This window comes from Rhinoderma darwinii, chromosome 9 (assembly GCF_050947455.1).
Source record: "Rhinoderma darwinii isolate aRhiDar2 chromosome 9, aRhiDar2.hap1, whole genome shotgun sequence".
In the NCBI taxonomy this organism is placed as follows: Eukaryota; Metazoa; Chordata; class Amphibia; order Anura; family Rhinodermatidae; genus Rhinoderma; species Rhinoderma darwinii.
Genome location: NC_134695.1, coordinates 44,877,210 through 44,902,773, shown reverse-complemented (window position 1 = coordinate 44,902,773; position 25,564 = coordinate 44,877,210). Strand labels below are relative to the sequence as shown.

The 25,564-nt window shown below is 41.6% G+C and overlaps 1 protein-coding gene across 6 annotated transcripts in view; it reads right to left on the bottom strand.

The window, feature by feature from the left end:
* Positions 1-25,564, bottom strand: part of PHRF1 (PHD and ring finger domains 1) — a 73,196-nt gene that overhangs the window by 22,876 nt on the left and 24,756 nt on the right. For all 6 annotated transcript variants that reach the window (XM_075837583.1, XM_075837582.1, XM_075837581.1 and 3 more), the window contains 8 exons: positions 25,001-25,206; positions 18,854-18,937; positions 18,545-18,663; positions 7,390-7,484; positions 6,912-7,078; positions 5,991-6,123; positions 5,698-5,795; positions 5,156-5,343 (listed from right to left, as the gene is read on the bottom strand). In XM_075837583.1, coding sequence (XP_075693698.1) covers positions 5,156-5,343; positions 5,698-5,795; positions 5,991-6,123; positions 6,912-7,078; positions 7,390-7,484; positions 18,545-18,663; positions 18,854-18,937; positions 25,001-25,206 — 1,090 coding nt within the window. The remainder of the gene's footprint in view (positions 1-5,155; positions 5,344-5,697; positions 5,796-5,990; positions 6,124-6,911; positions 7,079-7,389; positions 7,485-18,544; positions 18,664-18,853; positions 18,938-25,000; positions 25,207-25,564) is intronic.

The window sequence follows — 25,564 nt, the reverse complement described above, 5'->3', positions numbered from 1 at the left end:
TATTGAGGAGGTTCCTAGTAGCCAGTCCGTCCCCCCCCCCCCCACACAATCGGCTTGTTTTTAGGTGGCCCACAAAATGCAGGAGTTGTCCAAAATCGACAACTTCTTAAGATGGCCACATACATACATGTAATGTAGTTAACACGCCTTTGTTCCTCTGATCTGTAAGTCTATGCTAACAATTCTATTATTTCTGAACCATGGAAGTTTGACAATACAAACAATTAGGTGGAGATGTTCAATCTATGGCTGTACATGGTAGTTACAGATACTAAGCTGGCAATACACATCCGATTAATATCAGCCATCATACGACTAATCAACCATATGTCAGATAGTTTTCACAAATGATCTGACCATCAACATGACAGACTGAACTGTCTGAACAGGAATAGCTTTCAAAAATGTGGTTTAAAAATAAAATGCACTTGTGCAAAGTACTGAAAGGCTGGCTGCAAGTAGGGCAATCACTCTAAACACAAAATTCCAGCACAAAACCGGCTGAAGAAAAAAAAAATGCAACATGACCAATCACCTTTTTAACAGAAAAACGAGTGTACAAAATTATACACAATAAAAAAAAAATGCAGGTTACAGAGTGAAGGAGGCCAAGTCAAGTCCGGGGTTTGGCTTACAGTGGTTATTGTCTGTGTTTGTTAATGGACAAAGTATGGTAAGAAGTTAAAAAGGGATTACTACAATCTGAATTCTTTCTGGATTTAGCACCCCTTTGGTATAATAAATTTGTGATGTTTGATTAAGCCAGATTTTGGGTGAAAAACTGTGTCTTTATTATCTCAGATGCATACAGAAGGGGTAAAATTACAGAATTGGGTGAGATCCTTAACCCTTTCAGGACCAAGGTCATTTTGGCCCTTGGGGACCAGCCCCATTTTTTCAAATCTGACGTGTCATTTTATGTGGTAATAACTCTGGAATGCTTTTGCCTATCCAAGCGATTCTGAAACTGCTTTCTCGTGACATATTGTACTTTATTTTAGTGGAAAAATTGTCATTAAATTCATTGCTTATTTGTGAAAAACACTAAAATTTAAAGGAAATTTGCAAAAATTATGATTTTTCTAAGTTTAAATGTATCTATTTGTAACGATAGAATATTACAATTAACAATCTAACTTTGAGAAGTATACTGGTCAGTGATCTTGTAATAGGGGGCTTGCGACCAAACCTTGGAGGTTTTGACCCTATTGCTGACCAGAGTATTGTACGTGGCTTTAAGAGCCGGACGAGCGCAACATAGCGCAAGGGGTAGCGTGGTACGGCGCTATTACCAGTCAATCGTTGGGATTCAGCATATATATATAATAGCTGACCTAATGATTGAGCCTGTTAATTTGGCTTTAAGGGCCCATTTTTAAGAATATCATAATAAATTTATTTTAATCGTTCAAATCAGGCAGTCATTTTCACATTTAACGGAACGAAAACCTTGGTTATCAGTGAGATAGTAATATATTATTTGTAAAACAGATACTAATACCACACAAAATTGTTGCTAATTAACATCCCCCCTATGTCTACTTTATATTTGCATCGTTTTTTGAACAATTTCTTTTTCTAGGACGTTACAAGGCTTAGAACTTTAGCAGCAATTACTGACATTTTCAAGAAAATTTCAAAAGGCTAATTTTCAAGGACCCGTTCAGTTCTGAAGTGGCTTTGAGGGTCTTATGTGCTAGATAGACCCCATAAATCACCCCATTTTAAAAACTGCACGCCCCAAAGTATTCAAAACAGCATTCAGAAAGTGTTTCAACCATTTAGGCGTCTCACAGGAATTAAAGCAAAGTGGAGGTGAAATTTACAAATTTCATATTTTTTTCCGAAATTCATTTGTAATAAAAAAAAATCTGTAACACAGAAGGTTTTACCAAAGAAACGCAACTCAATATTTATTGCCCAGGTCCTGCAGTTTTTAGAAATATCCCACATGTAGCCATAGTGCGGTAATGGACTGAAGCACCAACCTCAGAAGCAAAGGAGCACCTAGTGGATTTTGGGGCCTCCTTTTTTTTTTAGAATATATTCTAGGCACCATGTCAGGTTTGAAGAGGTCTTGTGGTGCCAAAACAGTGGAAACTCCCCAAAAGTGACATGGTTTTGGAAACGACACACCTCAAGGAATTTATCTAGGGATATAGTTAGCATCTTGACCACACAGTTCTTTTGCTATATTTATTGGAGTTTGTCTGTGAAAATGAAAATCTAGTTTTTTTCTGAAAAAATATAAAAATGTTTAATTTTTACAAGGCATATAGAATAAAAAGCACCTCAAAACTTGCAAAGCTATTTCTACCGATTATGGCAATACCCCATATGTGGTAATAAACTTCTGTTTGGACCCACAGCAGAGCTCAGAAGGGAGGGAGCGGTATTTGGCTTTTGAAGCACAGATGTTGCTCGGTAGTAGTTCGGTTTGGGGTTTTGCTGGTATTTCAGTTTATAATGTGGGGGGGGGGCATATGTAGGCTGGGCAGAGAACATCATGGCATAATCAGAGGGTATAATAATGGGGTAAATAAATAATAATTCATACCTATGTGGTCGGTGTCACACTGATAAATGGTGCCGGATGTTATCCACTTTTGGAACGCTCTACACAGTTTCTGTCTCTATATTCTGAGCGCCAGAACTTTTTTATTATTTCTCCACCGAAGCTGTGCGAGGGCTTATTTGTTACGTTACAATCTGTAGTTTTCATTGGTATAGTTTTAGGGTACATCACTTTTTATTCGATTTTTTGGGCAAGCAAAGTGACAAAAAAAACATACATTTTGACAATGTTTTTTGTCATTTTTGGTGTTCACCGTGCGCTATAAATCACATTTTATTTTTTCTGTGGGTTGATACGATTACGGCGATACCATATGTATATAGTTTTTTTATGTTTTGTGGCGTTTGCGCAATAAAATCACTTTTCTATATTATTTATTTTCTGTGTCACCATATTCTGAGAACCATAACTTTTTTATTTTTCAGTCAAAAAAGCTGTGTAAGGGCTTGTTTTTTGTGGGACGGGTTGTAGTTTTTATTGGTATTATTTTGGGGTACATGCGACTTTTTGATCACTTTTTATTCTATATTTTGGGATGGGTGATGACCAAAAAAATAATGATGCTGGCATTGTATTTTTTTAAAAAATTTTTGGTGTTCCCCATGCGAGAAAAAATATTATAGTTTTATAGTTTGGGTCGTTACGAACGCAGTGATACCAAATACGTGTACTTTTTTTAAGGTTTTCATTTTTTTCCTATAATAAAAGACTTATTACTTTTTGTTACTTTTAGACCTGCAGCACTGATAGCTGCTGTAGTGCTACGTGTTATAAACCGTCAGTGTGACGCGGAAAGTCACACTGACAGGAAGCCTATGAGGACCAGCCTGGTGCATGGCAGACCCAGAGGCCGTTGTATGGTCTCCGATTTTAACATGCAACCGACGACAGCACCCGCAATCGGTCCCCGGGAAAGTTTGTTGCTACAACAAACTTTCCCTGCGATCACATGAACGGGACCTGAACCAATCAGGTCATGATCATGTCTCCGGGACCAAAGGCAGGTTAACAGCGCGATACGATCCGGGTGTCAGCACTACTCTGAGACACCCGGATCGCGCTTTTAACACCCACTTTAAATTCACGTCGGTGCTGCACATAGTCCAGTAAGCGCCGATGTGAATTTACGGTGGGCGGTCAGTAAACAGTTAAAAATGGCGATCATATTCTCTATAGCTGAACCAATCGGTTCGGCTGTAAGTGAACAGGTTGCTCGGGAGCTGCGGACACTGACACCACCGCCGTCAGAGCGATCTCCCCAGCACTATGAGGGCAGAAGGAGAGCTCTGCGGATTCACGTCCTCGCTGCACGGGGTATATGCGAATAGAATGTGAATCTACAGATTGTCTGCATGAAAGGGTTAAAGGCGAAGAAATTACATGGAATACCAAATTTAGATATAAACAGTTATCTCATGCACTGAATCACATTTTAAGAGGGAAAAAATAAATAATTAGTACATTTGTAGCTTATGAAATTTTAGTTGCACAGACTAATAAGGGTTTTATCTCTAAGATATACGACTGTTTGATGGCTAAATAATCCCAACAGATATCTATTAGTTCACGTTCTAAATGGACAGAGGGTTTGGGCACGGTCTCAGATGAGGGATGGACACGAATGTACAAAATTTCACACAAGGTTATTTTAAATGGGGCACCTAAAATTACTACATTTTTGATAACACATTGCCTTTATTACTCCAAATACTTTTTACACAGAATAGGAATATTCTGATTCCTTGAATTATCCTAAATGTGACTCACCCGATTCTAAATGGATACATTTAATATGGAGATGTCCCAAATTGGTTAGATATTGGACAGATATAACAAGTGAAATTAGCCGGATATACAAAATGAACATTTGTATGAGTCTGAAAATTTGTATACTGGGTGATCCAGATCAGCTTGGTGTTATTACTCCAACGATTTTGGGGGTATTAAAACTTTTGTTTGCTGCTAGAAAATTGCCAGATTCTGGCTTAGTAAGAAGATTCCAACTCTTAAATTATGGAAATCTGAAACCTCTAAATTAATGTTATATGAGTTTTATATCTATAAATCCAGACGGTCTCCACAGAAGTTCTTTGCTATTTGGGAAAAATGGATTGATATTGTTAAACCTTCGGACACATTTTTTCTGAAATTTTTGTTACATGTTTTTTTGTTTTTTTAAATTCTCCTTGCTGCGGTATGGAGGGTGGAGGGAGGTAGAGGCTGGAATAATGTATAATTTGTGACGTATTTGTAATACAATATTTTCTTTTCATGGAAAAATAAATTTAAAAAAAAAACAAGAACAAAAAAGAAAGGAGGCAGTAGATAATGGCTTTCAAGAGCTCGGTTTGTCACCATTTTTCTTTTTTTGCAGACAATTATCAAAACTGGTGCAAAGAAAAAAATGGAATAGTTGCCCACAGCAAGCAATCAGATTCCACCTTTAATTTTCAAGTAGCCCTTCAGAAAATGAAAGGTGGAATCTGAATCTACTTTTTTTTATACACCAGTTTTGTCATGAAGCTTGCGATTTGTCATCATTTCAGCGTTAGTCTTGTAAGCAGATTGTAAAAAATTTACCTGTCAAATGGATATAAGTCATTTGAGTTTCCAAACACAGAGAGGTTGGCAGCACCGATGTCGTGTCTCATGGAACCTAGAGTGTGTTCTGGTACCCTCTGTATGCGAGGTAATGAAGATCCCCGCTGAGGGCTGCATATACCCAAGGATCTAGCAATGCGGCTATGAGAAGTTGGAACTTTTCTATTCTGAAAAGAGAAGGCATAAAATGAATAGCAAAAATAAGATATGTATTTTACCTACTAGGATATTATAAAGTACTCCAATAGAATAGTCATTACTATTAACAGGAAGGGACCAGGAGTACACCAACGAGAGCAGCAGAAGAATGACACATATGGGATATGCTGGACTAAGGATATGGTCACTGTAAACCTTCCCTAAAATATGCGCAGATTTTTCTCCACAGCATGCGAATGGAGTTTTGACAAACATCGTACTGTACTGTGTAGCATATCTTTGAGGGAATCCGCACCTAACAAATTCATGTCTGGATAAAAGTTGTTACAAGTCAGGTACAAATATTATCCACTATTACTCACTATTTGCTTCCGACCCTTTCGTCTTTTAACCCGACGTTTGCGCCGTTTTCGTACACCGTGGCTTCCTTTGGACACCTTTGACTGACCTGTCTTTTTTCCTTTGAATATATGAGAGGAAAATGATTTAAGATGTCACAAACACATTTAATGTGCAGAACAAGTATATGTTGCTTTGTTTGTTTGTTTTTTAAATACGCTTTTAGCATAACGTCTATATAAAGACCTATCGTTAGAATATAATTAACATTGTCCCAATTAATTTAACTTTCTGTCAGTTTGTTCATGATACTCACCAGTTCTTCTTTTCCGCCTTGTGGTGGTGGTGCGAGGAGTTAGGTTTCGTTGGTAAACTGCAGTATTGAGTCCAGCTACAACCGCCTCAATGGTTTCATCAAGAAGAGATGACATCAAATACCTAGGAACATTCTGTAGATAAAAATAACAAAAATATATTGAATTATTGTATAATATTTATAGTTTATTTATATATTCTGATAATGCACTATAGGCACTTAAGTTAGAACTCCCGCTTAAGAAGTGTTCACACAGCGGCCAGTGTGTATGCTTGGCGTATACGCTGGACATATAGCCCACATGTATGCCATACAGTTGCTTATGTCTGCCATTGACTCCCATTGTAAAAAATGTATACCATGCGGGAGCCCTTGTTTAGTAAAGCGTAGTCGACTGGTTAGTGCACGCCAGCCAGACATGCCAGAAGGACATTCTTTTGGTATACGTCCAGCCCATTATAGGCTATGCATAGAATACAACACTGAACGAATGAAGCCTAAAAAGAAATAGTATGAAAGCATTAATAATGTGTTGGAATATTATCAATGTACTTCTTAAGTTAGGTAAAGTAAGCAACCAAGTTGCCTTTCTCACAGAATGCCTTTACTCTGGCCGATCAGCGCTATCAAAGGTACGAAAAAGTATGCATACAGGATCCATTACATTGTTGATCCATACTCAGGATTAAGATCAGTCGAGTGAATACAATCTAGAAAATGCTCAACCTCCAGGCAAGAAAGAGACATGAGCATTGCCATCACACCAAATAATTTAGCTTCATTAGGACACCTCGATTTAAAAGGGATGTGTCCAGATGACTGACATATCTCTATTACATTAGCATGTAATGCAACTCTACTCAAAAAGTAACCAAAAAACATATATACAAAACAAAAAAAAACTGTTAATTGCCTTCATACCTGGCTACTGCGTGCTGTGGTGCGGATCCTGTTAACATTGGCCCTCACCCTCTCACTTTGACTGGTGCGGGCAATGGCGCGAGTCCTAACCACATTGGTCCTCAGACGGCTTGTGGTGGGAATTACATCTGCTAGCAAGCTTGCCACTTCTTCCTCACTTACTGCATCTGGGGCAACAAGAAAAGGTGCATTATTAGGTATATTCGGAACACAACGTCTTATCAAGTACTTTATAGAGAAAAATATCAAAACAAAGCATTGCGTGTTGAATCTGGCATCTGGTGGGTTCTCCGATTATTTAATATTCTGAATTATTTCACAGGCTTAGAAAGTTATATAAAATTTACTACCAAGGGCAGAGAGGTTGTATTCAAAACATATTAGGGATGTGCTCCAATGAAATAACAAAGGTCAGGGTGCACTGGTCCATTTACATCAAGTCCCTGCCCCTATACAGCATATTGAATACAATAATTACCATCTTCAGGCTGATTAGTAGCGGCACATTCTGGGCAGAACCATTCATCCACAGGAACGGCATTGAGGGGAGGTGTAAGACATTCCATGTGGTACCTAAAATGTACATTACAGAAAGTATCATACAGCCAGTCTCAATTGTATCGCAATGTACAAAAAAACAATTTGTAATTAAACACGCTTCTTTTTCTTTTGTTTTTTAATGTGAGAACTACATGTATTATACTAAACTAGCAATATTTATAGAAAAGCATAGGACCCTGCTAAAGACATTGTCGCTTACATTCTTTTCTGCCAACGTGGCATTGTTCTGTGAAAGTAGGGCAGGGTGATATGGCATAAAATTCTCAGCTTATAGACGATTCTAGAAATTCTTGTTTTTTGGTCAAAGGAATGGAAAAAAGTTCAGTGAGCGGGCACCAGGACCAGGAGTCCAATATATATGATACAGGCTCTCTCTCTCACCATCACCTTAAATTAATTACAGCAAATAAAAAAAACATTACATCACAGCCATCAGGCGGGTGGAGGAGCCTGTATAGAATATTTCGGATTTTTGCTTCTGGCATCAGCTCCCTGAACAGTGTGTGCCAGGAGCAACGAAGTCCGATGCAGCCACATTAAATAAAAGTTGGATATTCCAACAGGTATACATCTATACATTTTTTGATTTTTATGTCGATGTAGCTGTAGGAGGTCTTTTTGCGACATTTTGCAATACAAGTAAGCGATTAAAGAGGCTCTGTCACCAGATTTTCAAACCCCTATCTCGTATTGCAGCAGATCGGCGCTGCAATGTAGATTACAGTAAAGTTTATTTTTATTTTTAAAACGAGCATTTTTGGCCAAGTTATGACCATTTTTATATTTATGCAAATGAGCCTTTCTTAAATACAACTGGGCGTGTTTAAAGTGAAGTCCAAGTGGGCGTGTATTGTGTGTGTACATCTGGGCGTTTTTACTTCTTTTACTAGCTGGGCGTTGTGAATAGAAGTGTATGATGCTGACGAATCAGCATCATCCACTTCTCTTCGTTACCACCCAGCTTCTGGCAGTGCACAGACACACAGCGTGTTCTCCAGAGATCACGCTGTGACGTCGCTTCCTGCCCCAGGTCCTGCATCGTGTCGGACGAGCGAGGACACATCGGCACCAGGCGACAGAGGCTACATCGACTTACCTGCAAACGCCGATGCTGCTGCAGAATCAACTGTAGTCTCTGGTGCTGATGTGTCCTCGCTCGTCCGACACGATGCAGGACCTGGGGCAGGAAGTGACGTCACAGCGTGATCTCTCGAGAACTCGCTGTGTGTCTGTGCACTGCCAGAAGCTGGGTGTTAACGAAGAGAAGTGGATGATGGTGATTCGTCAGCATCATACACTTCTATTCACAACGCCCAGCTAGTAAAACAAGTAAAAACGCCCAGATGTACACACATAATACACGCCCAGTTGTACTTAAGAAAGGCTCATTTGCATAAATATAAAAATGCTCATAACTTGGCCAAAAATGCTCGTTTTTGAAAAAAAAAAAACAACGTTACTGTTATCTACATTGCAGCGCCGATCTGCTGCAATACGAGATAGGGGTTTGAAAATCTGGTGACAGAGCCTCTTTAACTTATATGATAAATTCGTTTTTTTCATACAGGAAAATGCTGAAAAACAGGATTTTTTTAGTAAAATCCTTTTCTCGTTCAGCTCATTGGGGGACACAGACCGTGGGTATACGTTCTTGCCACTAGGAGGCTTGACACGAAGAAATAAAAAAGTGCCTACAGGATATACCCTGCCCACAGACACTGAGCTATTCAGAAGCAGATACAAATTAAGAGAGGTATGTCAAACACATGAGGAGAATCCCTCAAACTGACAACCACGAACAAAGAAATCTTGAAAACATAATGGGTGGGAGCAGTGTCACTTAAAGAGAAGGGGTCATGTTTTTTTTTTTTTTATTATATTGCTTTTAATATAATGTAAACAAAAATTGTATTTATTTGTGTTGTCACTTTCTACTTTTTAATGTATTCATACTTTTACTTCTCTATGGGGCTGCCATTTTTTTTTTCATCTCTGGATGTGTTGATTAACGATACATACACAGATGGAATACGGCAGCACAATGCATAGGGCACAATGAACGGCTCCCGTCCATTGCCTCTGCTATCTGGCTCTGTACTGTGCAGACGCAGGTCAGAGTCACACAGCAGAGAAGCTGTTTGTAGGGAGTGCCGACTGTATGTATGTAGCAGTGCTGATTGTGTCAGATGTAGTAGAGCTGAGTGTGTGTGTCAGATGTAGTAGAGCTGAGGGTGTGTGTCAGATGTAGTAGAGCTGAGGGTGTGTGTGTCTGTGTAGTAACGCGGAGTGTATGTAGCAGTGCGGACTGTTTATGTATCTAGCAGTGCTGACTGTGTCAGATGTAGTAGAGCTGAGTGTGTGTATGTAGCAGTGCGGACTGTGTATGTATGTAGAAGTGCTGACTGTCTGTGTCAGATGTAGTAACGCTGAGTGTGTGTGTGTGTCTGAGTAGTAGAGCTGAGTGTGTGTAGCTCACTTCACTTTCATCATTCTAAGGGTATGTTCACAAGCAGTGTTTTCAGCCGTTTTTCGGGCCGTAAATGTCCCGAAAACCGGCTGAAAAATCGGAAGCAGAACGCCTACAAACATCTGCCCATTGGTTTCAATGGGACATACGGCGTTCCGTTCCAACGGGGCGTTTTTTACCCGGCCGTTTTCCAAAAACGGCACGTAAAAAGACGCCGGCCAAAAAGAAGTGCATATCCCTTCTTGGGACGTTTTTGGAGCAGTTTTTCATGGACTCTATAGAAAAACAGCTCCAAAAACGGCCGTAAAAAACGACGCCAAAAACGTGAATTTGATTGAAAAATGGCTGAAAATCAGGAGCGGTCTTCCCTTTGTTTAGTAAGCGTGTGAACAGAGCCTTAGCCTTTTGGTGTGTCCTATAGCTTCTGCCAGCTGCAGAATCACACCCAAAATGGCAGCCGGACACTGCTTAGCAAGACACCTTTTCCTGGCTTGTAGGAGGGGGGTGAGATTCCCTCCCACATTTACAGCAGCTGTGAGTCAGGTTGCTTCGCCTTATTCACCTTGCTGTAATTCTGGGAAGTGCTCCCTCTGGTGGCCAACATAGGAAAACATGTCAAATTCTTATTTCATTTTTAATACTTTCCACCATGTGGAAGAAAAAAAATACAGCAAAAAACATAAAAATATAATAGAAATAAGTAACTTACTAAAAAAAAAAAAAAAAAAGGTTTCATTTGCGACATTCCCTTTAATGAACTGGACGAGAAAAGGATTTTACGGCGAGTACTCAAAAAATCCTGTTTTTCAGCATATATATATATATATATATATATATATATATATATATATACACGAAATAAATCCCACAGCACGCCGATGGTTCCAAAAAGTAGGTGATTTATTCAGTCAAAAGCTGCAACGTTTCCGTCCTGAAACATCATCCCAGGGGGCCGGCCTGGATGACGTCAGAGGGCCAGCTTCCTGGGAGGACGTTTCATCCCATCTGACCGCCGCTGCAGCCAATCGCAGGCTGCAGAGGTCTCCTGGGATGAAACGTCCGGCTAAATGCTCAGCAATTTTCCCAGTTTGGTACGGTTTTACACCCGGAAATCCCTGCAGCTACCGGGGCGGATACCAGATACCGCAGCCCGGTATTGGTCCGTGGCCCAGTGGTTGGGGATCACTGATTTAGCAGATCCAGAGTTTAAGACCCGGCAAAGACCAGGTAAAATGAGAATGCAGAAAAATAAATTAAATAGATAGAGGCTTACCCCGACACCGTCCATGTGCCAGGAGAGCCCCTACCCTAATGTCTTGTGTAGAAGAACCTACACAGGTTGTGAGGTATCGGAGGGAACAAAGGTATCCCTGCCATTGGGGAGTGGCAGAAAGGAGGGGCTGAAAATGTGTGTTCAAGGTGCTGGGGCTAATGTGCTCCCTGCGCTGCGGCGCTTCTTTACCTCTCCTAAGGGCATCCGCAGCATTTTAGCGAATTAGATTTCACGATTCTGTAATAAAACCGAATCATGATCGGCGCTAATGGCAAATTATTTTAATTAATCGCCCAGCCCTATGTGAAAGATAACATTATTCCAGCTATGCACGAACCTGACAACAATAAACCAGTGCACACAAAGGGCAGTAGAGTATAACATGTCCGAGTCCTTTCAAATGCTCTGTACAAATAGTAATTTATCAAGTGATAAAGGCCAACTTTTGTGGTATAGCATTTCTACCTAAAAAAAACAAAAAGTTGGTACTATACTGTCAAGTTATTAAAATTCGGATTCTTGAAGGGGGCGTGGCCAGCTGCTGATGTGAGAGGACGTGTGTGGCGATAGCTCCGGGCCAGCATCCTGTCTAAAATCCTCCTGACGGTGCTGTAATCCTTGAAATTAGCCAAAATTCCTTACCAGCTGCGTCGGAAGGGAAGGATATCTTCCAGGAAAAAGATGAGCCCGCCTAAAGCGATGGACGCGGCGGAAAAGCTGAAATCATATGCCCGCGTGGTGATCCAAGATGGCGCCGGCGGGAGTTCTTCTGTGCAGGCCGCGGGTGTGGCTGGGACATCCACCCCTGCTCCCTCGGAACAGGATGCAGGAATCACGCTGCAGGAGGCATCGGATAAGCTGCTGACAGCCATCCTCGAGACACGTACGACACTAACGGCTAAGATTGATGAGGTGAGAGTGGACATGGGCCTATTGAGGCAGGATCTGCAAAATGTGCGGGAGAGAGTCACGGAGACAGAGGGCAGGATTTCAACCTTGGAAGACCTTACTGCTAACATGCCGGCGGCTATTCAAGATCTGCACCGTAAAGTTGATCTGTGGCGCCAGAAAGCCGACGATTTAGAAAATAGATCGCGCCGCAATAATCTCCGCATTGTGGGATTGCCGGAGAGGGCAGAGGGGCAGAGGCCTGGAGAATTCGTGGAAAAATGGCTGAAGGAGATCTTTCCAGCTGCCTCCTTCTCGTTGGCGTATGCGGTGGAAAGGGCGCACAGGGTTCTAGCACGGTTACCAGTTCCGGGTGCTCCCCCAAGACCACTGCTTGTTCGGATGTTGAACTGCAAAGATCGGGACACGGTTCTGTTGGAAGCTCGGAAGGCCGGCGGGATTCGATTTGAAAATGCCTCTGTGTCCATATATCCGGACTTTTCTCCTGATTTGCAGCGACAGAGGGCGTCATATGTCCCTATCAAGCGCCGACTCCGGGACATGCAGATTCCATATTCGATGGCCTATCCGGCTAGATTGCGGGTTGTGGATGGAGATCGAGCCATATTTTTTACGGATCCAACTGAGGCGGAAGAATGGCTTACGAGCAAGCATAGGCGATCTCCTCGACGCTGATCGCTGTGGCTGTGCAGGCTGGGAGGTCACTGCCGATATATGGAACTCATGGATACCCCATATTGCGTGTAGTACAGAAGTTCCAGTTGAAAGTATCCTTATAAGATAATGATGTGATGTTGTAACATGTTATCTGCAACCTGCTATGGGGGGCCGGAGGTCTGTGTTATAAGCTGGGCAGTTTAGTCCTCATAATCTCTTCCTTATATGTTCTGAATAAGAGAGATGGGGGACCGTTAATACGAGTCAGGTTTTAAAATGTTTTATAATAGTTGGTGGATGGGATGCTGGTCGGGAGAAACGCTATACCTATATAGATAGTGTGTTTGCGGCAGAAATACGCTAGACGTAGACACTACCCCCTAGAGTATTGGCTACAAAGGTTTGCTCCTGTTGAGCAATGTCTGTTCTTGATGTTGTTATGAAGGATATTGAGTCAACTCACATTACCGCAGAAATTGGCATAAATATTGTACACCTACGAGACATAGAGGGAACTGCAGACGGGGTTGGGATAATTGTCACTCAGGGGCTTGTGGTTAGGATCCTGGGCTACGGTGCTCCAATATGTGTTAGCAGTACGAAATGGCAGGATTACGGTTAATGTCCTGGAATGTCCGGGGAATGGGGTCTCCTGAAAAGAGGCATATGATATTCGCTGCTGTGCGGAGACAGCGTCCACATTTAACGTGTCTGCAGGAAACACACATGACACCTGATACTGTGAGGAGTTTGAGTAAGCCCTGGGTGCAGTGGGTGGGACATGCCTCACACACCTCGTACTCTAGAGGGGTGGCCATCTTAGTGCATGTGGAGCTCCGTTGGAAATTGCTACAATCCAGCATGGACCCAGAGGGGCGGTACATTTTTCTACATGCGGTTCTTGATGAATGTCCATATGTGATCTTGGGGGTTTACAATCCTCCACCAGCTTCACTGGCAATAATCCAGGAAGCCGTCCGATTTGTGTCAGCATACCCGGGGGCCCGGGTGATTATGATGGGGGATCTCAACTTGGTTATGGACCCTGGTATAGATAGATTTCAGGGGAATGGGAGTAGAGGTCCTGGAAGCCCCTCACAGTTAAGTCTCCTTGTAAAGGAAATGGGATGGATTGATCTGTGGAGAGCGACACACAGAGGGATCAGAGAGTACACATGCCACACCCCACAATACAATGCGCTGTCCAGAATTGATTATATATTTGGATCGCCTGCGGTTTTCCAGGAGGTAGATTCTGTGGATCATTTACCGAGGGGGATCTCGGATCACAGCCCGATCTTACTAACATTGAAAAGGCCACAGGCAGGCAGAAGGGGTATGGGTAAAATTCACCCGTTTTGGCTTCAGCTCATTCGACAAAACGATCGTATACCGGATCAGCTATCAATATTTATAGAAGCACATGCTCAGATGGAAAATCGGTCACTGGTGTGGGATACCCTCAAGGCCTATTTGAGGGGATGTCTCCGATCCTCCATATCCTATGTAAAACGTGCTTCCGCCCTGCAGGAGGAGGACTTAGCATATCAATGTGCACAGGCGGAGGGGGCATTTGTTCAGGATCCCACACCAGCTAACCGGAATGCCTGGCTGGATTTGGGTAGACAGTATCTACAGGTCTTGAGGGATAAGACTTCGCGTAGTCTATTCTTTAGTAAACAATCTCATTTTGAATTGGGCAATCAATCGGGTAAAATTCTTGCTCATATGTTGCGGAACAGTTCTAGATCCCCCCCGGTGATGGGTATAGTGGGGCCTGGCGACAGAACCTACACCTCCTCGAGGGAGGTTCTCGAACAATTCACACAGTTTTATGATCAGCTGTATGCTTCAAAAGTTGATTATGGGATGGATGAGATGGAGAAGTATTTGGATGGAATATCGTTTCCTACATTGACAGCCGAGCGGGTGGCAATGCTTGATGCTCCATTTACGGTAGACGAGATTTTGGAGGGGATGGCGTCTATGGCTAAAGGGAAAGCCTCAGGGCCGGATGGTATACCCCTTGAGGTATATCTACAGTATGGGGAGCTGCTGGCCCCCCCAATTGCTGGCCCTGTTTGAGCATAGCTATCGGAGCTCTGCTCTTCCGGAATCCATGTGTGACGCCACCATAATTGTACTGCTGAAACCAGGCAAAAATCCAGATGAATGTGGATCATATAGACCGATCTCGCTGCTGACAGTGGATTACAAAATTTTGACTAAAATGCTAGCTAATAGGCTATGTAATGTGATAAAGGAGATCATCCATTCAGACCAGTGTGGTTTTATACCCGGCAAGTCCACCTCAGAGAATATTAGACGGGTACAGGTGGTGACGCAGATTGGATGGGAGGAGCAGCAGGACTGGGCTGTGGCATCTCTGGATGCGGCAAAGGCATTTGACTCGGTAGAATGGCCTTATCTGCTGGCAGTGCTGCGAAGATTTGGGTTTGGGGACGGATTCATTAATTGGGTCTCCTTGTTATATAAATCTCCACGAGCGCAGGTGTTGGTGAATGGGGTCCTGTCCCCTTCCTTTGGCCTCCATAGGGGCACGAGGCAGGGGTGCCCACTTTCACCACTTCTTTTCGCATTGGCCATTGAACCACTGGCTCTTAACATCAGGAGGGATCCCGCATATATGGGAATTAGAATAGGGGACAGAGAGGACCGGATAGGGTTATATGCGGATGACATGGCGTTGTTTATGGCGAACCCCAATGCCACCCTTCCTAGGGCCATATCCCTCATTATTGTTTTTGGAAGGTATTCCGGGTTACTAATTAATTGGTCCAAATCGTATCTGATGCCTTTGAGGCAGGATAACTGTGGATGGGGCACCCAGTTCTGCGGACTGCCAGTAAGACCAGAGTTCAAATACTTGGGGATTAACATTGCTAGGGATAGCTCTAGATCGTACGGGTTAAATGTAGCGCCCTTGGTCACGTACCTAAGGGATAAAATACAGGTGTGGAAAGGTCTGCCTTTGTCAGTGGCAGGACGCGTGAATCTATTAAAGATGATAGTATTGCCGAAGTTTTTGTATGTGTTGGAGCATATGGATGTGTTGGTGCCTAAAAGCTTCTTTAAAATAATAAATTCGCTGTTCGCGCCGTTTGTATGGGGGGGGGGGGGGAGATCTAAACTCAAGCTGTCGATTCAACAAAGACCTAAAGATGAGGCCGGAGCTGCGTTACCGGATGTTTTTCTATATTACTTGGCGGGTCAGCTCAGGTACTTGACTTCTTGGGTCTTTCCCCCCCCCCCTCTAACGACTAATGCTGAGTGTCATTTAGCCAGGGTGTTGGGCTTGAAAACCCTGTGGCCGATATTGGAACCGCATGATTTTAGACACCGCTCCCTGTTACCCTTGCATAAGTTGGCCAGACGAGTCTGGCAACAGGCTAAAGATCTACTGGGGTTTGTGGGGGTGGTGGCGGAGAGTCCGCTGTGGGATAATCCGAGTTTTTCCCATTTGCACAGGATGGTGGGGAAACGTTACTGGTCCTCTAGAGGGGTAGCTGCTCTATCACAATTGCTAACGGAAGAAGGGTCGGTCATGACGGTGAGTGAGATTCGGGCAGCATTCAATATACCACCGGGGGATGAATTATATTGCATACAGCTCCATCATGCTCTATTAGCACAATTTCCACTGAACTCCGTGACGTACTCTAGCTGTGATTTGGTGGTGAGGTTGAACACGCCGTTTACACGTGGAGTCGTTTCTCAAATTTATTATTTTCTACTGGAGGCTAAAATGCGAATGGAGCCCCTTGTGGCTGAAGATAGGTGGCGTGCACTAATTCCACAACTCACAGCGGAGGAATGGAGGGAGGCTCAGGGTTCCAATTTGCTGGTTTCACCAGCGGCAAACAATAAATTAGTGCAACTGTTCATCATCCACCAATGTTATTTGACGCCCGTAAGATTACATCGTATGGGAAGAATGGCGTCCTCACAATGTCATAGGTGTGGAGAGATACGGGCTGATTTTATTCACCTAATGTGGGGTTGTCACTGGATTCTTAGCTTTTGGGAGGAGGTGGTTGCATTATTGACAGCAGTGCTGGGGAGGACGATACCTTGTAGGCCGGAGGTGTGTTTGCTGGGACTGCTCAATGAGGAACAATGGTCAATATATGAGAGGACTTTTCTCAGAGAAACACTATTCATGGCAAGGAAGGCGGTGGCCATGAGATGGATGGCGGATAGGGCCCCGACAGTAGCGCAATGGCGTAGCTTAGTCAATGACATTTGAGAAAATAGTGTATAAACACCGGGGGAAACCGGCTAAATTTGATTTGATCTGGAATGGTTGGTGCTCATCGAATCTCACTCACTGTACAGTCCAAGGGCTATCAGCTGCTCTGATTCAAGCTGGGGGCGGGAGCGGGTAAATAAGTCGGGAGGAAGACACTTCCAGGTGCTTTGATTTATGTCATACAAGATGATGGGTGCGTTATTGCAGAATATTGAACTGGGGGCGTAGTCCTACTTTTGTGATGTACCGGATTAAAAGTTTTGTTAGAATGATTTGATCAATCTGTATTATGTATATGTGGTCTGCGAACCACGGTCTAACATCATGGGTACCTGCGAGTATTCCTTTTGTATGTATTGATTCTTCTGACATATGTACTATTGAGTGTATAATGTTATCCTGATGTATGTGATGGTTTGACTCTGACAGTTACTTTTAAAAAAAAAATTTGGATTCTTAGGCTATGTTCCCACTACAGTCATTGCTCCCGTTCATAACCGAAAACATGATGCTATGACCAATATTGTGATTGATAGATCCCATTGACTTATAATGGGATCTGTCGGGCTTCCATAGAGAGTTATTTTATTTTGACAGCAAGAATAGAAAACCGATGGGATCCCCAACAGAGGCTCTTAACGGCATAGTGAACCGAGCCTTAGTTACATGCTTTTCTGGGGAATGCTGGGTAACAATCAGCATAGCCTCCATTATAGCTCACTTACAGGTTTTCATCTAGTTTTATGAGAAACTGAACAGTAAATCTTACTAGCTGTCAGGTGATATGGAAGTGGGAGATAGGTCATTAAAAGATGAATGACATCTACGGTTGAAGTTGTAAAGGTAGCCATGTTGGTTGTCATCCAGCTTTTCCAGAAGTAGATTATCTAACACAAAACAGAGATTTCTGTGTTTTTCAAGAGGATATGGGAGGATGACAGACCTAAAGTACCACAGTATAGGCTGTTGTCAACTACAATACTACAAAAAAATGAAAGCAGAGAGGAAATAAGTAACCGATGACTACTCTGGAACAAAAGGGGCTAAGTTGTCCGAGTGACAAGCTAACCATTGGGGGGGTTCGTAAAGGTTAACTAAACTTTTAATTAAACTTTTGACATCTCATAGTGACACGTCAGAAGTTTTGATCGGTGGGGGTGCGAGCACGGAGACTCCCACCTATCGCTAAAACGAACCGGCAGAAGCACTCGGGTGAGCGCTGCGCAGCTTCGTTTCTGATCTGTATTCCTCGGAAAGCCGATGCAAGTGTTGTACGGGCTCATAAACTTTCTAAAAGTTTAGTTACCCTTTAAGGAACATTCTAAAAAACAAGTAGTGATCTTTTGAATAGCCACATCCATGCATTTAGTTCCAAGGAGAGGCTATTTACATAGATTTACAACATCATATCTATGGCTTGTTTAATTTATACAACAAATCTGGAAATAATCACAGACCATTATTGTGATACAAAGGTCGTGAATCACAGCACATACCCAGCATCACAGCCATCACAAAGCAGCAGCCGATCCTCTCTGTCACAGCGCCCACAAACTTCACAATTTGTAGGGTTGTCTTCTTCCAAAATTTCTTCTGCTTTACTCTGTATTGGAACCTAAATCAAGCACAGGTGGAGAGTAATCTTTATCCCAAATCAATATAAGTGGCACTCATCTCCTAGCTATTGTAAAAGCCTGGCAATTTTAATTGTTAAAAATATGTCTTAGAATGTGCACAACACAGAGATGTACAGCAGTTTGGCCGACATAAATCGGCTTTTGTCAATAATATGTTTGCAAACTCACCTTTTTAAGGATCTCACCACCATAATGTGCCCGAATATGAATGCATGAAAAAGTAATTCTGTCCACGGGGCATGAATTGGCATTCTGTTAAAAGAAAAATAAAACACAATCCATAATCAGTAGCGCTATCAAACAGCTCTCATCATTCAATGTTAAAGTAAATAACAGTAACTTAAAGGGGTATTCCCATGTCGGACATTTATGGCATTTCCACAGGATATGTCATAAGTGTCCGACAGACGCAAGTCCCACCTCAGGGACACACACCTATTTATGGAAAGGGGTCCTGACCTACGAGACATGTGGGTTTCTCTCGAAACAGCCAAGTGTGTTCATTAACCGAACAGGACCAAGCTCATTTTGGCCTTCAGGACCAGCCCCTTTTTTAAATCTGACATGTGTCACTTTATGTGGTAATAACTATGGAATGCTTTCACCTATCCAAGCGAATCTGAGATTGTTATCTCCTGACATATCGTACATTATGTTAGTGAAATTTGGTCGATAAATTCATTGCTTATTCATGAAAAACACCAAAATTTACAGAAAATGTGCAAAAATTATGATTTTTCTAATTTTAAATGTATCTACTTGTAAAACAGATAGTAATACCACACAAAATAGTTACTATTTCACATAAAGAAGCAAAAGAGCACCTAGTGGATTTTGGGGCCTCCTTTGTTTTAGAATATATTTTAGTCACCATGTCAAGTTTAAAGAGGTCTTGTGGGGCCAAAACAGTGGAAACCCCCCAAAAGTGACCCAATTTTGGTAGCTACAACCCTCAGGGAATTTATCTAGGGGTATAGTTAGAATTTTGACAGCACAGGGTTTTTTTTGCAGAATTTATTTGAATTAGTCTGTGAAAATGAAAACCTGTTTTTTTTTTCCGGAAAAAGCACCCCAACATTTGTAACGTAATTTCTCCAGATTACGGCAATACCCCATATGTGGTAATAAACTGCTGTTTGGACCCACGAAAGGGATCAGAAGGGAAGGAGCGCCATTTGGATATTAAAGCGCATATTTTGCTGGAATGGTTTTCGGTGCCATGATGCTTTGGCAATGCCCTGGAGGGACAAAAACAGTGGAAACCCCCCAAAAGTGACCACATTTTGGAAACTACACCCCTGATGGAATTTTTCTAGTGTTATAGTTAGCATTTTAACCCCACAGGTTTTTTGCAAAATTTATTTAAATTAGTCTGTGAAGATAAAAACCTAATTTTTTCTGAAAAAACATACATTTTCTAATTTTTACTACAAATAAAGGAGAAAAAGCACCTCAACATTTGTAAAGCAATTTCTCCAGATTACGGCATTACCCCATATGTGGTAATGAACTGCTGTTTGGACCCACGGCAGGGCTCAGAAGAGAAGGAGCGCTATTTGGATTTTGCAGCGCCATTTGGATTTGGTTTCTGGGGGCCATGTCCCATTTGCAGAGCCCCTGAAGTACCAGTACAGTAGAAATTCCCCAGGTGTGACCCCATTTTGGAGACTATAAGCCCAAAGAATTAAGAGGTGTAGTTATCATTTTGATCCCTCAGGTGTTTTATAGATTTTATTAGAATTGGGCCGTGAAAATAAAAAAACACTTTTTTTCCAATAATATGTAGATTTAGCTCATAAGTTTTCATTTTCACAAGGAATACAGGAGAAAAGACACCCCAAAATATGTTACACAATTTCTCCTGATTAAGAAAATACCCCATATGTGGTTGCAGACTGCTATTTGGACACACGGCAAGGGTCTAAAGGGAATAAGTGCAATTTAGTTTTTGGAATGGAGATTTTACAAAATTGTTTTTTGATGCCATGTTGCATTGAGCTAAGGTACCAGTACAGTGAAAACCCCCGAGAAGTCACCCCATTTGGGAAACTACACCCCTTTAAGGAATTTATCATGAGGTGTAGTGAGCATTTTGACCCCAAATGTTTTGCAGAAATTCGTACACAATAGATGTTGCAGATTGAAAATTGCCATTTTTCCACAGATATGCTATTTCAGTGCCCAATATGTTGTGCTCAGATTGTGCCACTTTAGACACATACCCCATAAATTGTTAAGCGGGTTCTCCAGAGTACAGCGATGCCCCATATGTGGTCAGAAAACTGCTGTTTGGGCACACTGCCAGGCTAATGAGGAGGGCCATTTGGCTTTTGGAGCGCAGATTTTGCTTGGTGGTAGTTTTGTTTGGCGTATTACTGGTATTTTAGTTTATAATGTGGGGGTATATGTAATCTGTGCGGAGTACATCAGGGTATATGTAAGCTGGGCAGAGTACATCAGGGTATATGTAAGCTGGGCAGAGTACATCAGGGTATATGTAAGCTGGGCAGAGTACATCAGGGTATATGTAAACTGGGCAGAGTACATCAGGGTATATGTAATCTGGGCAGAGTACATCAGGGTATATGTAATCTGTGCGGAGTACATCAGGGTATATGTAATCTGGGCAGAGTACATCAGGGTATATGTAATCTGTGCGGAGTACATCAGGGTATATGTTAGCTGGGTGGAGTGTATCAGGATATATGTAATCTGTGCGGAGTACATCAGGGTATATGTAAGCTGGGCAGAGTACATCAGGGTATATGTAATCTGTGCGGAGTACATCAGGGTATATGTAAGCTGTGAGGAGTACATCAGGGTATATGTAAGCTGTGAGGAGTACATCAGGGTATATGTAATCTGGGCAGAGTACATCAGGGTATATGTAAGCTATGTGGAGTACATCAGGGTATATGTAATCTGTGCGGAGTACATCAGGGTATATGTAATCTGTGCGGAGTACATCAGGGTATATGTAAGCTGTGAGGAGTACATCAGGGTATATGTAAGCTGTGAGGAGTACATCAGGGTATATGTAAGCTGTGCGGAGTACATCAGGGTATATGTAAGCTGTGAGGAGTACATCAGGGTATATGTAATCTGTGCGGAGTACATCAGGTCATAATATGATGATGTAATAATGTGGTAAATGAATAGTAAAATTAATTATCCATGGATAGTGACGTACGCTTTGAACCAATCCTTTATGCACAGGCCAATTTTTTTTGGGCAGGAGTCACACTTATAAAAGGGTGTCTGTGGGATTGTACAAAATATCCGCACTCCACCAATGCCTAATCTTGGGCTTCTTCACTAGCCCCATATGTAGCACAAGACCCCAAAATGTCATCGTTTCCGCTGCAGGTACAGGGTCTACCAGTGTTGGCTAGCAAATTATGACGTGGGGTTTTAGGTGGAGAACTGCTGCACATATAATATAAAATAAATTTAAAAAATGATGTAGTGTGGGCCGTCGCTTTGCATTATTGCGTTCAGAGAGTCATAACTTTTTATTTTTCGGTTGACGAGTGCTGGATTTTTATGGGATGAGCTGTAGTTTTTATTAGTATCAATTTGGGGTACATGCGAATTTTTGATCAGCTTTTATTACATTTTTTTGGGACCAATGTGACCAATAAAGGAAATTCTGCAATTGTTTTTTAATTTATTACAGTGTTCACCGTGAGGGATAAATAATATAATATTTCTATAGTTCAGGCCGATATGAATGCGGCGATACCTATTATGTATATATTTTTATAATTTTTTTCATTCTTTTCTAATTATAAGGGACTTGATCAGGGAAACAGGGTGATTATTGTTTTTATTACATAAAACTTGTATTTATTTTTCGGGGGAAAAAATTTTTTACACTTACTACGGGACTTGAAGATCTGATCTTCTGATCCCCAGTGCAATATTTATGTAGTGCAGTTTATTGTAACGGTCATTTTCTAACAGGCAATCAGTCTATTAGGTCCTGCCTTCATTTTTCACGAGGGGCCAAGAGTACAAAGTGAGCCCCCTCCCTCTGTGTCAATCGCCTAAATGCCACTGTCGCTATTGACAGTGGCATTTAAGGGGTTAAACTATGGCAATCAGAGAACTGTGCCCGCTTCCTCAGGGCGTTACCGTACACCCATTTGCGCAAAGCACCGATAAAAAGGATGCACAGTAACGCCCATTTGCAGGAAGGGGTTAAAGTGAATGGGAGTTCTGGGAAACAGCATAGCAGAGAGCTACACTGTTTCCGTAGCTCCCGAGATCCGTAAACAACACAGTTCACTGGGCTACGCGGTTTCCGTAACTTCCATTCACTTTTAGAAACAGCATAGCAAAATGCACTCAGCTGTTTACAGAAAACGCGGTCATCTCGTAAGTCAGTGGCCAGAGCCCAGTGACAGAGGTAGGACAGGGGTCAGGGGACCCGTTCTAAAGATAGGTGAGGGTTCCAGAGGTGGGACCAGAATCTTTCGGACATTTATGGCATATCCTGTATTTATTCCATAAATGTCCTACATTGGAAAACCCCTTAAAAAGATCAAATACAAATTATTTTTATATTAACTTTTAGAAATATGTACATACAAAAGGTTTAAGAGCTTATCAAATTACAAGACTATGGTGGTGGTGGTGATAAATGTTCTTTGTGGGAAATCCCGCATATATAAATAAGGAAGTCTGCACCATACAGAATCATACCCAGAAAATACAAGCCCTGGGCCTAGAGTTCTGTGGGTTACGTATGTATTTTGAGCAATTACCATTTGTATGGGTTTACAAAAAACTGCTCCCAGCTATATAAATTAGAGCTCACGTTCATACCTTGAATTAAAATAGTAAAGAGCGATTGTTACAAAATGTAAGGGGCTTTATTTCTATATTATTTTATACAGGTATACTTTTTTTAAACTTTAAACTCCTAGTGTTGCTCTAACAGAATATTACAGTGTGTTTTGCAATGTATCAGGTTTATTTTACTATATAAAAAAGGAAGATAAACGCAGAGGAGTATAAATTGCTTTGTATTTTTTCATCATGTCTCAACTATCTGCATTATGAAATCTCTGTTATATGGACATATATGCAATTTTTATAACAGGTCTCATCTTTTTTTGACAGTCAGATTATTGAGCATGAGATTCTGAAAATGCCTATCGTTCTTTGATTATATTTGACAAAAGCTTTATTTGGGAAGAGGAATAAGGATATTTGTCCTTTTAAAATATTTTGCTATTCCTCTGCGTTTCTATAATTGTTTCTTTCCTTAAATCTAACTGGACATGATATTCATATACATCTGGTTCTGTCTTGTTAAAGAGGCTCTGTCACCACATTATAAGTGCCCTATCTCCTACATAAGGAGATCGGCGCTGTAATGTAGGTGACAAAAGTGGTTTTTATTTGGAAAAACACGATCTATTTTCACCACGTTATTAGCGATTTTAGCATTATGCTAATGAGTTTCTCAATGGACAACTGGGCGTGTTTTACTATTGACCAAGTGGGCGTTGTACAGAGGAGTGTATGACGCTGAACAATCAGTGACCAATCAGCGTCATAAACTTCTCTCCATTCATTTAGTCAGCGCATAGGGATCCTTTTAGATCCCTATGTGCTGTCTTATACGAACACATTAACGATACTGAAGTGTTTAGACAGTGAATAGACATTCCACGGGATGTCTATTCACAATCCCGACACTTCGTTAATGTGTCTGTGGTAGTTACAGCAGAGCAAGCGTAATCTCGCGGGATTACGCTGTAGATGACAGGTTACAGCGAGATTACGCTTGCTCTGCTGTAACTACCACAAAAACAGTAACGAAGTGCAGAGATAGTGAATAGACAACCCGTGGAATGTCTATTCACTGTCTAAACACTTCAGTATCGTTAATATGTCAGAATAAGACAGCACATACCGATTCAAAAGGATCCCTATGCGCTGACTAAATGAATGGAGAGGAGTGCATGACGCTGATTGGTCAGTGATTGGTCAGCCTCATACACTCCTCTGTACAACGCCCACTTGGTCAATAGTAAAATACGCCCAGTTGTCCATTGAGAAACTCATTAGCATAAAGCTAAAATCGCTAATAACGTGGTGAAAATAGATATTTTTTTAAACTAAAAACCACTTTTGTCACTTACATTATAGCACCCATCTCCTTATGTACTCAACTCGTGTGCGTAAACATATAGATTCTTCTGATTTAAAAAGAAAGAAAAGGATGAATCTTTATGCTTTGTTTCCATTAGGAATAGCATGAATATAGGCTTCAAGTGTTGTGAGCTTTAAGATAACTTTACTAACCTTTGACCACTCAGCAATGCAGTCCAGGCAAAAATAATGGTTGCAGTTTTCTGGTGTCCCCACAACTTGGTCTCTAAAACAGTTCAGACAGATGGGACAGTGCTCTCTTTCCTCATCGGAGCTTATAGCTTCGTTTACATCTGCAGAAGTGTGGGTGGGGTCCGAGCTTCCCAGAGGAAGGTCCTCTTCATCATCATCTTCGGAATCTAACAAAACACAATTGAAAGACAAAGACTGGTCACATCATTCAATGAAACACTCTCCATATATGTAGAAAGCTAGAGTTGTGTAAACACGAAATCAAATGAGTGAATCAGTCAAAAGCAGAAATGAACGGTGTAAGCCACAGATTCAGGTTCCAATGCTATGTTTTGACCCTAAAATAATATTCAAAAGGCCCTCCTCATTGTAGGGCTGAATGTATGGTTGAATGAACAATTGATTTATCATTATATTGGAGAGCACTTTTCTTCATCTGATAAATACAATTTTTGCGTTTAAATCCAACATTTTGTTTCGATTTAAATTGAGGAATGTTGCAAATATGTCAAGTGACAATTGAGT